Source organism: Apiospora marii, assembly GCF_038362585.1.
Source record: "Apiospora marii strain CBS 49790 chromosome Unknown utg000002l_segment0_segment0, whole genome shotgun sequence".
In the NCBI taxonomy this organism is placed as follows: domain Eukaryota; kingdom Fungi; phylum Ascomycota; class Sordariomycetes; order Amphisphaeriales; family Apiosporaceae; genus Apiospora; species Apiospora marii.
The window spans coordinates 683033-701914 of NW_027117373.1; the positions used below are offsets into that span (position 1 = coordinate 683033).

The 18882-nt window shown below is 37.5% G+C and overlaps 5 protein-coding genes across 5 annotated transcripts; 2 read left to right on the forward strand and 3 right to left on the reverse strand.

Moving 5' to 3' along the window:
• Window positions 1-488: 488 nt before the first annotated feature.
• Window positions 489-2594, reverse strand: PG985_001929 (HET-domain-containing protein; the record flags this gene model as incomplete). Its single annotated transcript, XM_066821698.1, has 2 exons — window positions 489-547; window positions 809-2594. The coding sequence occupies 2 exons, from the start codon at window positions 2592-2594 to the stop codon at window positions 489-491; spliced, it is 1845 nt and encodes a 614-aa protein (XP_066689130.1).
• A 420-nt stretch (window positions 2595-3014) lies between these two features.
• PG985_001930 (GPI transamidase component GPI16) lies at window positions 3015-5020 on the reverse strand (the record flags this gene model as incomplete). The annotated part of the gene is made up of 3 exons (XM_066821699.1): window positions 3015-4126; window positions 4186-4586; window positions 4644-5020. 3 exons carry the CDS (start codon window positions 5018-5020, stop codon window positions 3015-3017), a joined length of 1890 nt encoding a protein of 629 aa, XP_066689131.1.
• A 600-nt stretch (window positions 5021-5620) lies between these two features.
• PG985_001931 (uncharacterized protein) lies at window positions 5621-6496 on the forward strand (the record flags this gene model as incomplete). The annotated part of the gene is made up of 1 exon (XM_066821700.1): window positions 5621-6496. One exon carries the CDS (start codon window positions 5621-5623, stop codon window positions 6494-6496), a length of 876 nt encoding a protein of 291 aa, XP_066689132.1.
• Window positions 6497-7374: 878 nt separating this feature from the next.
• On the reverse strand, window positions 7375-8649 carry PG985_001932 (uncharacterized protein; the record flags this gene model as incomplete). The annotated part of the gene is made up of 1 exon (XM_066821701.1): window positions 7375-8649. The coding sequence occupies one exon, from the start codon at window positions 8647-8649 to the stop codon at window positions 7375-7377; it is 1275 nt and encodes a 424-aa protein (XP_066689133.1).
• A 2002-nt stretch (window positions 8650-10651) lies between these two features.
• PG985_001933 (uncharacterized protein) lies at window positions 10652-11641 on the forward strand (the record flags this gene model as incomplete). The annotated part of the gene is made up of 2 exons (XM_066821702.1): window positions 10652-10932; window positions 11086-11641. The coding sequence occupies 2 exons, from the start codon at window positions 10652-10654 to the stop codon at window positions 11639-11641; spliced, it is 837 nt and encodes a 278-aa protein (XP_066689134.1).
• Between the last annotated feature and the right edge of the window lie 7241 nt (window positions 11642-18882).

Consider the following 18882-nt stretch of genomic DNA (forward strand, 5'->3'; position numbering starts at 1 on the left):
ACTAATAAAACGGCCCAGCGGCAGCGGGATGACGTACCGATCCGGCCTCGAAACCACAGAATCATAATAAAACAGGCACTGGGGACGGACCTGGAAGTCCTTTTAGAGTCAGTTCCATGTTTCAAGAGGGAGCATGGTCTGCCAAGAGAAAGCAATGCGCTAGAGATGGATATATGATGGAAAGAATCAAGAGGTATTAAATTACACCAACTTGGGGACAAGTCAGCCTTTAAATAAAAAGCATAAACATTTCAAACCATCTGAAAAGAAAAATTAACTCGGTGAAGAAATTTCACCCACGTTTGCTAATTATACCGCCATCGTCTTGTTACCACAATGTGTTTTAGAAAAGTTGCCTTAGGTATAATAGGTGAAAATACTTTAAGCGTGCTTACCAAGAAAAAGGTAGAATTATATGTTAGTTACTTAGCCTCCCTTAGCCTCCTAGGATTATTCAGACGGAAACCTTTTAGCTCTGCCCAAGTCTTTTACTCTAGCTCGATGACATTCTCGTTGTAGCCGAGCTTTCTATGAACATCTGGACCATCTATATGCAAGAACCGGTTGTAATAGCAATCGCCTATAAAAGTATACCGCCTTTTAATATTAGGATTGTAGAATTCCGGAGACCAAGGCTGATGTTTGAATTGAACTCGTTTGGGCTGAGTGTACGCATGGCTCTCCCGTATAAGCATTATAAAAGTTTCAGAGCATGGAATATAATCAAGCCCGAATGTCGTCTTGTCCTCTGGCAAACAGGAAAGTGCCTGGTTGTGGTGTCGAGCTACCAAATCCTGTAAGGGTTTACGCCGGGCAACAACCACATCGCCTGGCCGTGCGTGGCTTGGGACAATCCCTAGGCCGGGCCAGAGCATCTTGCCGACCAGAGTAGACTCGTGTGTGAAGGGATCGATGATGCAGACTGAGCGGCCCCGCATGATCCTTTGAACCATTATCGACATCTCCTCCAAGATTTTAAGTGCGATGGACTCCTCATCGTCGTCCACGACGTGCATCTCAGCCATATCCTCGTAGCTCTTTTTGTCCTCGTCATTTATCTGTAGGTAAAGACTGAACGTCACATACGACCTGACAGATGCCTTCGCTTTTGCAGAGAGCCGTACGCTATCCCCGTCCGTTAGATCGTGAGGTAGCACGAAGGTGGCATCTAGTAACTGCTCCAACAGGGGTTGCTGTTTAGCAGGGGAGAATTCGATTCCAGGGTTCTTAGTATGGACCCATCGGAGTAGGTCTTTCCACGTCTTGCGGAGCCAGTCCATGATCTGCTCGTCGGTGGGGGATCCTGGGAATGGCTCGAGCATAGCCGCCACTTTTCCATAAGCTGAGAAATGGTCGAAGAGGATCAAGAACCTGGCATCTTCAGGGCACGCCTTGACAGCCTGGAGATCTCCGAGCGTTCCGCAAAACTCTTCCTTGCGGTCAGCCCAAAGTGAAGTTCGCACTCTTGGCAACTTCCAATCCAGGGCCCATGAAGGGCCATGTGTCCCCTCTCCAGTGGATCGACAAGCAACCGACGCCAGAATCCGGGAGGCGTTGGTCGGCTCGGCAAGGATGAGTCTGGTCACGGCGTTCATGTAGATAGCCCGTGTTGAATGCCCATAGTCAACCTCGATTTGGACCATACAATTGCAATTCAGGGGTCCCAGTCCGCAATTCACTCCAAGGCGGGCGTATTTGCACTTTCCACGGTTAATGGCCAGGCCCGCAATGGCGAAGAGGTGGTCTTTCTCGTTGGCGCAGTCCAAGTCGTCATAGTCCTCGAGGAGACCCATCAGATCACAGCGGTCACCAAAGCTTCCCCTACCAAAATACTGCATCTTCCACCTGACAGACATACGATACAGCGTCAGCTTGTCCTGTTTGTGCCAAGCCAGTCGCTCATCCGAGAGGACCCGGAGCAGCCGCAGCCACGGCATGGTGTTCTGGCCACAGAACATGGTAATAGTCGTGCTATAGACCAGCTCCTGTACCACCCAGAGCCTGTGGAACCAGGGCAGCCTTTGGAGACGCTGGAGTGCTTCGCGGACCTGAGGAAGTGGCCTTTCCCCTCTTGATAACATTTCGAGCCACCGGAAGCAGTCTGCGCCCTCTCGACTATTGCCCAGCCATATCAAAACACCTGACGCTTGTGTATAGATCTTGGGCATGTACCCAATCTGGACGGCCTTCTCTGCATCGTTCTCCTGGTCAATGCAGACAGCATCCACCCACAATCGTCGCACCAGATCATGTTGTCGAAATCTCACTAGCGCATCTCTGAGATTCGCCGTAATGTACTTCACGGCCTTATCCGGGCTCGCGTTGATGCTCAGCATCAGTCGCTCTGTGAAAAGCGGTTCGCCCCAACAGTACGAGACCGCTTCGTATTCGAAGTTGGTTTCATAGTCGAAATCGGCGTAATCGGTGAAGCTGTTTTCGATGTTGGCATCCACGAGTTTGGCAACAAGTGGAGCAGCGGGATCAATCGACGGCTGGACTTCTAGGATCCGAATGCTCGACTTTAGTGGTAAAGGTCGGTACGCAAAGGTCGGGAGTGCCTCGTTATCGCCACCTGAGCTGGTGACCGGCGCCATATTACCGCTTGCTTCAGTAGTGAATAATAGTATTGCTGTATGATCGTTCACTGGACGTAGACGAATGATGTCTGATGGCGGAGCCTGGATGTGATTGATGCCTTTCTAGAGATGGAAGCCATTTCATATTCTAGGGCGCAACCACACCAGCCTGGCCTACCCCTCACCCCTCATCGAACGAATCACGAGGCCCCAAGAGGTAACACCCCTGATCATACAATCCTTGTTAGCGACCTATTATATTCACTTGTAGAATTGGACGAAACATTCAGAAGCGCCCTATATGTGTTCCCTTAGCCATCAGGCTTTCATGTCATGTCAGATAACAATTTTGGGGAATTGTGTATATGTAGTTTAATCGGAGGAGCAACATGAATCTAGTCAAGCACACGCCCCATCTCATCATCTATTGAAACCCTGCTAATCCGTTTTCCCCTCAACCTTCTTCGCCCCCTTGCCCGCCACGCCCAGCCTCTCCTGCACCCGCTCCTTGACCCGCTGCGCCGCCTCCTGCAGCCTCTTCTGCAGCTTCACCAAGCTGACCTCGGGCCCCTCGTCGCGGCCCACGAATCTCCGGACCAGGATGTTGTACAGCCCGCCGAACGCGAGGGCGATGCACGTGCTCGTGAAGATGATGACGTTGTACGGCATGCTGAAGTCGGGCGTGGGCAGGTTGAGCAGCATGCCCGTGGTGCGCAGGTTGCTCATCCGGGCCGCCCTGCCCCCGGTCGAGTTGGAGGGCAAGATGGTGATGACGGCGGCCGCGACGTCAAAACCGCGGTTGGCGTCGGGCGGGTACTCGGTGTAGCGGAGAATGGTCTTCTCGAAATCGTAGGCCATGAACACGGTGCTTCCCGGCGGGATCTTCATCCTGATCTCCAGCTGGGTCCCGCGCTGCCGGTCAAGGAAAGGTCGGTAGTAGATCTCCTTGATGACATCGTCGTCGTCGCGTAGCGTCTGGCCAGCATCGGAGCCCGTCCTATGGGAGATGCGGGCCTTGAGGGTATGCAAGTAGATGCGCATGAACCACGGCAGGCTTTCCATGTAGACGAACTCGACCTCGGCGTCAGGCGAAGGGTTCGTCAGGATGGCCTGAACACCGCCATGCTCTTGGCCATGTCCAGTCAAGCTGCGCTCTGCGTAGAGAAGGGGTGTTGCCGGCTGAACAAACTCATCGGCATCCGTCTTGGGTCGGTCGCCATCGCGAGGCATGAACGGAAGCGCAAGATGGAACTCTTCCTCGTTTGATGGCAGCAGGTAGCAACGCTGGTTCTCGTTGCCCGGCTCTTTCACCTCCTGGACATCCATAGACGTGAATACATCACGGGTATGAGGGGCTTGGATGCAGACCGGCGGGACGTTCGGGTCAGTCAGGGGGCACTTGCCCAGCATGGATTTGCCGAATATCTGGTTGAGGGTCCACTCCTGGGCATTGAGGGAGTCGGTAGGAAAGCAGGTGTCATCAGCATGGTAGGGCTTGGTGGTATTGCACTTCAGCTCATGGCTGGGGATTGGACGAGGAATGGGGTTGTCTGGAAGGTTTTAGCTTTCGGTCTTGAAAAGGAGCCATTGCATAGAATTGTGAACTTACCCCTTGGTCGTTTGGACCGTTCAATGTCCAGCACCATGTCAATGGTTTGCTCAATCTGCAAGACGCACTCCTCGCCGGCCGGACAGACTGGCTTTACGTCGATGGCCATGCTCTGCCAAGAAGCATCGAATAGCTTATGGCCATCCAACAAGCTCGAAACACCGGCCTTTCCCTTGCACGGCAGTAGCTTCAGGAACGGCGTCAGGTTCTCGGTACAGACCACCTCCCGCGGCAGAACACCATGGAGAAGATGCATGTTGGCCATGGTGGTATTGGGATGATCGCCCTCCGGCCGGAACGACATGACGGGTCGCGTAGTACGAGTAGAGTCGATGAAGTTGAGCGAGGCGCAAAAGAGACCCGATAAGGCATTGGTCAGGGTCAACCACTTGTGGTCCGCCCTGCTTCCTCGTTAGCATCACTGATATGGATATATCCTGGAGTCGGGTTTTGCTCACTCCTCGTCCGACTCGGCCTCCAGCCAAGCCCAGAGCTCGACGCCCGTGCCCCCCTCTTTCGTGCCATCCCACGGTCTTGCGCCCCAAGTCTCGGCATCCCACCTGCCCAGACTGAACCTCAGGTGCAGCTCTCTCGTGCCCGCATGCTGCAGGATCTGGCCGAGCGATCGCGGGAAGAAGCGGAAGTTGTGCGCCTCGAACTCGGGCAGGCTCGTGTTCGACCGGAAGTTGAAGCTGGCCAGGAGGGAGTTCTGGGGCAGCGGCTTGAGGTTCAATTGCTCATGGTAATCGGCGGCGGGCGCAGCGGAGGAGGCGGCGACAAAAGACACAAGAAACGTCAAGAGGGGTATCAAGGAAGAAAGAGAGAAAGGTTGCATCATGAAGAAGGTGATGTTCTGCTGTCCATCGGGCAGCTTCTCGTTGCCCCGAACCGTTCGTCTCGAGAAATGTTTCCCTGGGATTGGAAGTGCGCCGCTGACCGAAGCGAAAGCGACCCAAACAAATTACTGACTAGAACTGACGACGTGGAGGTTGCAGCGACAAGGCTTCCGGCTTGTCAGGCGGTTTCAGCGCCTCAACGCGCTAGACAGCTACCCGCCCCTGCAGCAATGGTATCCGCTAATTGGTCCCCGCAATCGTTAAGTGGGAGCTTCGCGAACAAGGGACGGAAGCTTGGGCGCTTTTTTGAACTTTTACTGCTTGCCTGTTGCCGCCATCCAGCCTCGTCGCATTTTCGCATCTTTCCGTCACATCATAGGCATCCCAAACAAACAGCCTTTAATTTTCACCATTGCTTTAATTCCAGCACTCACAATTCTTAATCACAACCGGCTGATTCTGGCAGTCGATCTACCCAAAATCAAAGAAACTTCCTTGACATCGACACCGGGACGACAGACTCGAGAACTTGTACACCGAAGAAGTAGCGAAGAGCCCTCGCCAACCAGGCGCCCACCCCCCGCCGCCCGCCCGACACCATGGCCGCCGAACAACGCAAGCTGCTCGAGCAGCTGATGGGCAACCCCATGACGACGTCGCGGGGCTCGTACACCCTGACGGACGCCAAAGTGTGCCGCTCGTACCTGGCGGGCACGTGCCCGCACGACCTCTTCACCAACACGAAGCAGGACCTGGGCCCCTGCCCGAAAGTGCACTCGGAGCCGCTCAAGGCCGAGTACGAGGCGCTCGACGGCGCCGCCAAGCAAAAGTACGGCTTCGACTGGGACTACATGCGCGACCTGCAAAAGTACATCGACGAGTGCAACCGGCGGATCGACAGCGCGCAGCGCCGCCTCGAGAAGACGCCCGACGAGATCCGGCAGACCAACGTGCTCCTGAAGCAGATCGGCGACCTGGCCGCGAGCGTCGACGCCGGCCTCGCCGAGGTCGAGGTCCTCGGCGACATGGGCGAGGTCGGCCGCGCCTACGACGAGTACTTCCGGACGCGGCAGGCGGTGCAGCAGAAGCTGGAGCGCGAGCGCGAGCTCAAGGCCCTCAGCGACACGTCGGGCCCCAGCGGCCACCAGAAGCTGCAGGTCTGCGACGTCTGCGGCGCGTACCTTAGCAGACTGGACAACGACCGCCGTCTCGCCGACCACTTCTACGGCAAGATGCACCTGGGCTACGCGCAAATGCGCAAGACGTACGAACAGTTCCCCAAGGAGATGAAGGGCCGCTCGAGGCCTGGCGGTGGCGGTGGTGGAGGCATGATGGACGAACCGATGGGCGGACGCGATGACTATGGCGGAGGTGGCGGTGACTTCAGGGGACCTCGAGGCCCGCGCAGGGGCGGCTACGGAGGCGGCGGTGGTGGTGGCGGCGGCCGGGGTCGGGGTTATCGGGGTGGATGGTGAGACTGAGGGCCTAGAGAAGCATCGGTCACACACGTGTAGGATGAAGAAAATATCCAGATACTCAGGCACGCCTTCAGCAGAACAGGCGAGCAACAGCAAATGGCAGAGACAAGGCGTATGGCGTTTTGGGGGAGTTTTCTCGGCAGTAAGTCGATATGTCATTCATCAGACAAAGACACTCCATACTAATAGCAATCAGATTGAGACACTAGATTGAGATATCATCAATCGAGGCCAATCAGTAAGGCAACATTCTGTATGGCAAGCCAAGTTGCGTGGTAGCGTAGATCAGACCAGCGCTCAACCCACCTCAGGTGGCAGCAAACAAATACCCAAAAGATTGAAATATCGCAAATACCGCGTATGAGCCTCAATGTGTCCAGGTCAAATAAGATCGCTGTGGTATAATCTACCCTATACTATATAATGTCGAATCGACATGCTAACATAGCAACATGACCTTGTGAAGCCCACCAAGCCGCTCATCCCTTTTCCGTATGCTAGGCCTCCTTAGACCAACCCGTAACAACGCTTATACAAGGTATCAATATTTTTCTTTTCTGTCCCATGCCCAAATAGCAACCACAAGACGAGCTGAGTGATAGGACACAAGTGCCAGTTGCACAGCATCAGTGGTCGAATGCACTGGCCATATCTTCTAGATCCTTGGGCCAGTCCCTCGTCCATTTCATAAACATATAGTTATCTGGAATCCACCATTTGTTCTCCGGTCTAACGACCGACGGACCGAGAATAGCTTCCGCCCATCTCCACCTCCTGAAGTGTTCTTCCACACACAGATTGTTCGAATTCAGGACGATTGTAGCGAGCGGGACGGGCCGCGGAGCATAGGGGTCAAACCCCTCTTCTTGGCCAATCTATGACGTTGTGGAATTCTGGAGGTTAGCCGCGGCCTTATCGTCGTAGGCCTCCATCTCCTCATCCCATTTGCCAATGGGCGGAGAATTGGGACCTGCCGAGAACACGGGTAGCTCGGGGCGCTCGGCAGGCTTGGTGGTGGTGTCCAGCTTAGGTGGCGCCGCAGTGGATGGTGGCAGAGCCGGGAAGTCTGTTTCCTTGGGCACGGTTTGAGGGGGCGCCGACTTGGTCGAGGTTCCATTCTGGGGGCGCTCGTTCTCACCACGGCCGCCTCGCCCTCCGCCTCTAGTGGAGGCTGCGCGTCCTCTGCCGCCACGCCCGCCACGGCCTCGGAACTCGCCGGCGCCAAACTCCCTCGGCCCACTGTCATACCCGTCGTCCCTCTCGTTGAAGCGGCCGCCTTCGTGGCCACCACCGCCACCTCGGCGCTCACCTCTCACGCCCCCGTTAGCGCCGCGGAATCCTCGCCGGTCTTCTGGTTGCTGCTCGGCACCCTTTTCTTGGTCCCAACTGCCCATAGCTTTGAGCTTCCTCACCCGGTTCTTCTCGCGTTCTTCGTCGAGTTTCTTCTGCATCTCCTCGCCTCTCTTCTTGCGCTCAGCCTCCTCGGCGCGTCGCTTCCGACGCTCCTCCATACCCTTCTCGTAGGCGACAGCATGGGACCGCTGATCCTGCTCGGCCTGCTCAAACTTTCGGGTCTTCTCGGCATTGATGAGGCGCATCTTCTCCATCTTGTCGGCAAGCTCGTCAGATGTCAATTTGGTGCGCGGGTTTGCGCCCGAGAGGTGCCTGTTAGGCCCGGCCGTGTTGGCGCCATGTGCTGCTGCAGCGGGGCCGGTCGGTGCGTTGGCAGGAGCAGACGATGAGGGCGGCGCTGCTGCAGCTGCCGGATCGGTGGCCGGCGCGGCTGGTTTGGGAGTGGTCGGCTTGGGAGAGCGTTGCTGCTTACGTTGTCGCGGTTGTTGTTGGTGCTGGTTCCGCGGTTGACGCTGCTGCTGCTGTGGCTGCTGCTGATGATGATTCCGCGGGGTAGAGTTGGGCTGCGGTGCATGTCGCGACTGCATCAACGCATTCGGCTTTCTAGGCGCAGGAGCCGCAGGAGCTACTGGTGCCTCGCTGACTGGCGCTGGTTGGACATTCGGGGCCTCTGCTGACTGGTGCGCTGTTTCTGTCGTCGCGGGCACAACGGGGGGCTGAGGAGGTGGTTCGCTGACCGACTCGAATTCATCAGCGAATAGATCGTCGTCGGTGCGTCCGCCGAATTGGTCATCCATTGCTGCGGTGGTGGGGAGGCGAGCAAAGAAATAGAGAGGGTGGTGGTGTCGGATATTGTAGCAACTGCCAGGTAAGATAGCAAGGAATACGGCGAAGTGTTAAGCAACCAAAAAAAAAATAAAAGGTCTGATTGACGAGAAAAGAATGTGGTTGCAAGAAAGGGTTGCGATAAAGTTGGATCGAGTGGTTGTGGAATGATGTATGATTTTGGATCTCTGCCATCTGGGATGCAATGCAAACCCCGCGATGCGATGGCATGGGGACAGGTTTACCAACCAATCAGCTTATTAATGGCCGGCAACAAGGGTCATTTGACAGGTTGTTCTTGCTCGACTGTGACTGGACCCCGCCATAGTCTAGGTCCGCAATTTCCCATCAATTGGCTCGATTGGCAACCATCTTGGACCATGGATGTCAACACTCTGTGTCGTGACTTCCGATTATTTGCTCCTATTGACCTCAACTAATGTAGTTCACGTTTTAGCCTCCCATATTTAGCTGCCAAAGACTACCAACTCGATTGGATGTTACATTATTTTGCGTAGCCCGCGCCCTGTTGTCCAACCCGTGACTTCTTTAACTGAACACGACACGTATTAGAAACCCCCTCTCAACCTCAACTAGGAGCCACACATCTATAGACTGATATTAGGGCGGTAATGGGACTATTGCTGTCCGGTGGTAGAGTTAATGACCAAAGTACCTGCTTAAGTAATGTTGAGTCCTTCAAAGCGGGCGCCTAGTGTGAATGGGCGACGTGTGCTCTCCCCACAAGCTTGCTTGGTGGTCATGGCAGGTACGATGCATACCACCGACAGGAAGTATGAATCAGATGTACTTGACCTACTCACTTACATGAACCTACTATCAGAGGCCATGGCCGTCTAAACTGGCGGGAGCGGAACTTTCTCGCGTTAGCAGTTGAGCAGGCCTATGAGTTACCAATACACGTTTTCTTGGATTGGATCTTCAAGTCGATGCAAGATACACATGCTTGACAGTTGCCGCCCATGCTGGAAATACAGGCACACATCGCCATGGCGGCGCATCGGCGCGATTCGAGGTGAAGAAGGCCGGCTTAGCCACGCTAGTCAATCGGCAGCTCTGCTGCCTTGCAAGCCGTTGTTCGTCCCCAAGCTCAGTATCCGCCTCCGCCGATGAAGCTGTGAAAGTCGCCCCGAAGACACGACAAGGGCGATTCAGGCTATTGACCATGCACACATGTCGTCACATGTAGATACACCAGTCAATTGGGGCCATAACACGTTCGACCAAGCCTCAATACGTGTCCTCGGCCCCATGGTTCAATGGCGTCCTGAAGATACTATTGCTCGCAACGCAGATAGTAAGAACCAGAAATACGTCACATTACAGATAGAGACAATATTTGGACCGTTGATTACCCCGGCTCTGCTCGAGGTCCTAGAAAACTGATACTCTCACCCAACTCTACAGATTTAAATATGTTTTGACTACGTCAGAGCCCTGATCGAAACCCAAGGTGAGGACCGACCCCACTGGATCCGCTGTAGATAAAAATACATCATTAGTGTATTGAGATGTTAGTTACTCCATATGGAATCCCTCCGGCCGATCACCTTTGCGCCGCTTACATGGTGGTTCTGGCTGACATAACGTCCCAAGCCCGCGGCCAATTGCAAGCACCTGCTGATGCGATGTCGTCAGTCAGGAAGGCCGTATGCGTTCAATCTGTAACCAACCGTCCAATCTCAGGCTCACAAGTCGCCAGGCTGTATGTAGGACTCAGCCCCAAGATGCAACCGGATCCTGTATAGAGAGGCCGTTTTTCCTTCGTGCCCACAATGCTGGTTACCATGCTTCTTAAATTTGCTTCTTTTCTCTTTCGAGTTGATGCCAATTCAGTCCGGCAAAATTCTACCCCTTCCATTAAGCAAATCTGTTTCTGAAATCTGACCTCAAAATTACTGACATTTCTTGCCTTCAACGACGACTCAGTGATTTCACGATAAACCCAAGACCATGTCTGGCGGAGACGGCGTATTCGGCTACCGGCACGGCGTCGCCGCTGTCCAGCTTATCCTGTTCTTCGTAGCGCTGTGTATCAGCGTTTACTTCAGGCTGGGCCGGCGAAACGGTTGGTTCAGCATCGGCGTCTTCTCCATCTTCCGGGTCGTCGGCGCCGGGTGCATGCTGGGCACCATCACCAACGATGCATCCAGCGTCTGGGCCGGCGTGTTTGTTTGCGAGTCTCTGGGAATGGTTCTGATCGTGTTTCTGCTGTTGGAATTCATGGCTAGAGCGTAAGTATTCCTCCTAGAAGAATGTTCTTTAGTACGGTCCCAGTTGAGTAAAGACTATCAGCTGCATCTCATTATTGCACATTTATTACCCTTTACTTTCTCGAATGTCTCCCTTTCCCCTACGCGTCTCAGCTAACACCAATGTGTAACTAGGAACAACACGGTGCCCACAGTCCATCCGCGCTGGTTCTGGTATCCCCAAGTCATCACCTGGGCAGACATCGGCCTCGCCATCGGCGGTTTCGCCTCCGCGTCCAAGACCGACTCTCTCGACCCGACAAAGTACACCCAGGCCAGCTTCGGCCTCTTTACCGGGCTCTACCTCATCGTGGTCTTCACGTTCTGGCAGTTCTGGCGCGTGCGAAACACTTTCCCCCGGGACGAGAGGCTGATGCTTCAATGCGTCGGCGTGTGCCTCCCCCTCTTGGCGGTCCGGACTGCGTACTCGCTCGTCTATCAAATTACGGGCGACCGGACGTGGAACGCCGTGAAGGGAAACCCGACACCGTACCTCATCATGACGTTCCTGCCGGAATTGGTCATCATCTATTTGTGCATCGGGGCGGTATTCATGGTACAGCCGCCGCCTAGAGAGGTGAAGGACAAGAGGAATATGCGGGAGCGACTTCGCGGGTACGCCATGATTGAATCGCATCAAGGGTCTCAGGAGAACCACGCGGAGCAAACTAGGCCGCACGCATCAGTTTAGATTGCATCTGATTTAAATGTCCCCTTTACATTTTATAGTCGAGAATACGCTATCGTACCTCCCGGGTTTAACCCCCCTTCCCGATTCGGTATCGCGCGGTTATATACCTTTATTTTTATTTAAATATATATATAAAACTACTTTTTTATAAAATTTCTTTAATATATATTTAATTTTTTTTTTTTTTTTTTATTATAAAATTAATTATAATATTTATTATATTTATTTATAATTATAAATTTAATTTAATATTTTTAATTCTATTTATATTTTAATTTAATTAAATTTTATTATTAATATTACTTATTTTTTATATTATAAATTAATTTTTATATAAATTATATTAAAAATAATATTTATTTTATTATTATTTTAAATTTTTTTTAAAAATTAATTATTAATAAACTTTTTATAATTATAAAAACTTCCTTTATTTTTTAAAAGTTATTCTTATTTTAATAACGTTCGTTTATTTAAAGTTATATTAATATCGTTATTATATTATTACTTTTATTTTAAATATATAACGTTCCGGGATTATTTTTTTTAATTATTTATATATAATAATAAGATTATATTAATATTTAAATTATATTATTAATTTTTATTTTAAATAAAAAAAATCTTATTTTTACTTTATTTTTAAAAAACTATTAAATTACTTTAACCTCGAATATAAGACGTTTTATAACTCGCTTTTTTTACTTATCTCCCCTTTTTCGACGAGGCTATATTAACATTACCTCTAATTATATAGCTTTAAATAAAAAGGCGTTTTATTATTGTTTTATTTTTAAAAAAAGATTATTATTACCGTATTATTATAATTATATAATTACCTTAATTTCGAATATAAAAAATTTTAAAATTTTTTTTTTTAATTATTTATATATAATAACGAGATTATATTAATTTTATAATTATATTTTTAGCTTTTATTTTAAATTAAAATAATTATATTTTTATATTATTTTTAAAGGATTAACTAACTACTTTAATTTTAGATAAAGGCCGCTTTATTTTAAACTCAATTAATTAATAGTTAAATATCGATAGGATGTATATATTATCGTAGCTAACCTATAAATAATTCGGTTTTATTAATTTCTCTACGTATATTTATTAAGAGGGATTAATTAAAACTTAAAATGATATATATAATTAACGTATTTAATATATACTTTACTAACTTATTAATTATTATATTATACGCTTAATTATTAAAGTTAGCGTTTAAATATATTAAATATAGTATAAATTATATAAAATTTTAATAAACTATAAGTTTAAAGTTATAATAAAAAGGAACTAATAAGAATTAAGGGAAGATTCTTAAGAATGTAATATATTAATTATTCTATATATAAATATCTATTATTTAATTTAAATCATTTATTCCTTAAAATATTTTAAAAATATTAAATTTTAAATTTAAGATCTTTTTTATATATTATTTAAAAAGTTATAATTATATTATACTTTTTTATAAGCGATTATATTATATCTTTTAATCCCTAATATATTACTTTTTAAGTTTAATAAAATTCTTTATAAAGAAAAGTTAAGTAGCGATAATATATATATTATTAATAGTTATAAGGCGAATTTCATATTAACCTTTATTATAGGATTTCTAATAAAAGCGAAAGAATCGTTTAATAATAGAAAAGGAACTTATTCTTAAAACCTAATTTCGTTTATTAAAGATAATAAATTTCGAAATCCTATATTAATTTCATTTTAAAGAAGTAGTAATAATTATTAAATAGAAGTATTTATTAATTTTAAATAAAATTTAACTTTAAATTTTCCGCCTATCCTTTTTATTTTACATTAGTTTATTATTAACCTTTAAGGTTTTAAAAGCGTTTCTTTTATTAATATACCTTTAATTAAATTAAATTATTTAATTATCTTTAAAGTATAGCTATTAAAGGTAGAATCGAAATCCTTTCCTATTATTAAAACCTTTATTATTATAAATTCTTTATTTTATAAGATTTTAAAGGAAAATTTTAAAAATTTACTTTAAATAAAGGTAGTTATATAACGTTATAAAGCGCGGGAAGCATTAATATAAAGTATTCCTTATTTATTTTAAAATAAGGATAATTAACCTTTAAAGGGTTTTATTATTATTATTAATAATATTTAATTAATAAATAAAGGAATATTAAATTCTTTTAAAATCTTTAATAGAAATATAATTAATCCTACTTTAAAAACTTAATTAACTTCTATTAATAATATCGATTTATAAAATTCGATAGTTATTAATATAAAATATAAAGCCCGGGAAGAATTATTTAAATTAAACAGTAACCTCTTTAATCTTCTTTATAATACAAAAAAAAATTATATAAATTCTTAAGATTAAATAATAATAATAAAAGAATAGCTTATTTATAAGCGTTAAAGAAAAACCGACCAGCCTTAATAATTAAGTTTATTATTAAACTAGCCCCTTTATTATAATAACCTAGGTAGATAATTAATTAATAAATTATTAATATTTAATCCTAAATTTTTAAATATCGTTTTTAATCTTAAAACTATATCTTTTAAAGAAATACTATTTTTTAACGATATTTTAAAACATATAATAATAAATAAATAATAAATATATTAATTTTAATTTATTACGAATAAAATTTAAGGTATAATATATTATCTTTAATATATTTTTAATCTTAAAGCTTTAATTAAATAATATAATTAAATTAAAAAGTTATAAAAATTATATTATTTATTTAATAAAATTAATAAAGATATATATTAATTTTATAAAATATTTCCTTAATAATATCGATTAACTTTAAGAAATTAAATCCATTATTATTAATAAGGTTAATTATTTAATTATATATTAAAGTTTAAACCGTTATATTATATTTCTCTTTAAATAAATAAATAGGATTTATAATTAAATCCTTTAAAAGGATATTAATAAAATTATAATTTATAACTTTAAAGTAAATTATAATAATATTTATAAAAATATAAAGATTTTAAATATTTATATATAAAGAATAATAAAATAATATAAACTATATTAAAAGGGTTATCCTATTAAAGAAAATAATTAGGTATATAAAAAGTTAATTAATAAATAATTATTATAAAAAGAAATATAACTTAAAATAATAAAGGATTATAATTTAGATTTTAATTATTTAATATATAATATTTAAACTCTTTCTATATATATAAATATATATAATTATATTTTTATTATTCTATTTTTAATATAATAATTCCCTTATTTTTTAATTTATTATTTATTTTATATACTTTTAATTAAAGATATAACTTAATATAATATTCTCTTTAATAATAACTTTATTTAAATACCTTTAACGCTTTTATCATTTATTAAATATTATTTAAATTAATAATATTATTTATATTTATAATTATTATTTAATTTAATATTACTTTTATAATATATTATATTAATTAATAAATATATATAATCTATCCCTTTAATATATAAATAAAAGTCTTTATATATTAACTTTATATTAAAGTACTTATTATAATTATATATTACTATTTATAATAAATAACTAAGATTTATAAACGAATTATTATATTCTATTCCTAATTTAAAGAATTATAATTTAAGAATAGTAATTTAGGAATTAAGATTTAAAAATTAAAATTTATAAATTATAATTTAAATAAACTTACCTAATACTTTAAAAAGCTTTTTAATTATAAAAGTTTAAAGTATTATAAAATATATATAATATATATAAATAATATTATAAAAGTATTAATTATTATTAAATAGAATTTTTATAAAACTTTATTAAAAATAATAAAGTAAAATTTAAAATATTATAAAATTTAACTGATATATATATTTATATTAAATAAATATATATTTAATATAAATAATTAACGCTATAGCTATTTAAGATTAAATATATAATAAGTTTATATTTATTAAAAAGGTTTAAAATTTAAAGAAAGCGAATTAACTATATAATAAAATATTAAACGTTAATAATAATAATAAATCGATTAATAAAAGGTTATATTTAATTATAAAAATCGCTTTATATTAATACTATTATAAAGTTAATAATATTATTAATAATTTTATATAATATATATTATTATAAAATAAAATATTAAGTTAATTAAAGATTATAATAATATAAATAAAAATAAGTTTAAATTTAATAAAGATAGCCGTTAATATATATATTAACGATTAAATAATATATAAAGGTTTAATATATTAATAATAATTAAGTTATATTTAGAAATTAATAATAAATAATTACTTTATAAAAAGTTATTTATTTAATTTAAAAAAATAAAATATAAATTTATTAATTAATAGAAAAAATAAACTTTATTAAAGTAATATTTAATATAAAAAAGAAATAAATACCTTAATAATTTAAAGTATTATCTTTTAATTTAAATTAAATATAATATTAATTTCTTTATATTTATATAAAATTAATTTATATTAATAAAAAAACTTTATAATATTACTTTTATCTTTTATTATTATAATTTATAATATATTATTATATTCGTTATTTTATATATAAATATTAATATTTTTTTTTAAAAAATAATTAAATAACTTTTTAATTTTTTTTTATAAAATAATTTATAATATATTATTAAATTTATTATTTTATATATAAATATTAACGTTTTTTTTAAATAATAATTAAATAACCTTTTCTTTTTTTATTTATAAAATAATTTATAATATATTATTTATTTAAATTTTTTTTTTAATATATATTATATATAATTAATATAAATAATAAGGAATAAATAAATAATAATATAAATTAATAATAATTTTATATTAAAATAAATAAATATTTTAAATAATAAAATTAAAAAAATTAAACTTTTAATAATAATAAATAATAAATATTAAACTCTTTTTTTATTATAACCTTTAATTATAATTATTTATTATTTTTTACGATATAAAATTTAAAATAAACCCGGGGCTTATAATAATATTATATTTAATTATCGAAAAAAAAATTATTATATTCGTTCGTATTATATAAATTTAAAATTTATCGAAAATTATTTATATTAAATAATAAAGTTTTTAAAATTAATATATATAAATACCGATTTTATATAAATTTTTAAAAAAAGTTTTTAAAAATAAATATAAATTTTTATAATATATACTTTTTAAAATTTATAATTTATTTCTTTTTTTTATTATATATATATATATATATATATTATTATTTTTTATTTAATTTTAATCCTTTTTATATTATTATATATTTATAATATTATTTATATTTTAATACTTATTTATATATATTATAATAATTATTAATAATAATAACGATATTATATCGTATATATTTATAAAAAACGTTTTTAATAATTCCAATAAAACCGATATTATTATATTAATAATTAAACTTTAATTTTTTAAAAAGCCTTATTTTTATAATTATTATATCGCTTTTAATAAATTTAATTTTAAAATATTCGAAATTACGTTTAATAATATACTTTTTAAATTATTATAATATATAACTTTTTATATATATAATTTATATATTATATATAAAATATATAATAATAAAAATCGTTATCGAAATTATTAAATAATAAAAAACGTATTTATATATATATAAAACGGAAATAAAATTTTAAAAATCGCGAAACTTTTAAATAAATTCGATAAAAATTAATATAATAAAATTACGGATTAATTTAATTAATTAAAAAAAAAACCATTATTAATAAATAAAAAATAAACGAATTAAAATTAATAAATAATTTTTAAATAAATATATTATTATTAATTTATTATTAATCGATTATTATATAATTAATTAATTTATATATTTATTTAATTTAATTTATTATATAAAAAATAATAAATTTTATATAAATTTTTTTTTTAATATAAATAATAAATTAATGTTCTTTATAAGATTATAATATATTATTAAATATATTATTTTATAATATATTATTAAATTTATTATTTTAAATATAAATATTAATACTTTTTTTTAAAAATAATTAAATAATTCTTTAATTTTTTAAATATAAAATAATTTATAATATATTATTATAATAATTATTTTATATATTAATATTAATATTTTTTTTTAAAAATAATTAAATTATTTTTTAATTTCTTTAAATTAAAATAGTTTATAATATATTATTATATTAATTATTTTATATATTAATATTATATTTTTTTATAATAATTTTTAAAAAGTTTAAAAATTTATTTAATATTAATATATAAATAAATTTTATATTTTTAATTCTTTTTTTATTTAATTGTTTTAAATTAATAATAATAATAAATTATTTTTATTATTAAAATTAATTATTTAATTTTTATAATTATTATTAAATATTAATTATTAATAAAATATTTAAAGAATAAAATAAATTATTTTTATCCTTTAATTCTTTTTTTTTTTAATTATTATATTTTAAAATAAAACTTTTTTTATATAATTAAAAATATAATTCGTTATATAATTAAAAAATAAATTTTTATTTATTAAATTTTTTATATATTATATATTTATTAATATTATAATTATTTATTAAATATTAAATTAATAATAAATTTAAAATTATTTATAATTAATAATAAAAAGCTCGGATTTTAATATTAAATTTAATATTTATAACTTTTTTTATTAAAATAAAAAATCTTTAATTTATTTAAATTTTTTTTAATATATATTATATATAATTAATATAAATAATAAAGAATAAATAAATAATAATATAAATTAATAATAACTTTATATTAAAATAAATAAATATTTTAAATAATAAAATTAAAAAAAATTAAACCTTTAACGATAATAAATAATAAATATTAAACCCTTTTTTTATTATAACCTTTAATTATAACTATTTATTATTCCTTACGATATAAAGTTTAAAATAAACCCGAGGTTTATAATAATATTATATTTAATTATTAAAAAAGGAATTATTATATTTATTTATATTATATAAATTTAAAATTTATTAAAAATTATTTATATTAAATAATAAAATTTTTAAAATTAATATATATAAATATTAATTTTATATAAATTTTTAAAAAAAGTTTTCGAAAATAAATATAAATTTTTATAATATATATTCCTTAAAATTTATAATTTATCTTTCCTTCTTATTATATATATATATATATATATATTATTATTTTTTACTTTAATTCTTTTTATATTATTATATATTTATAA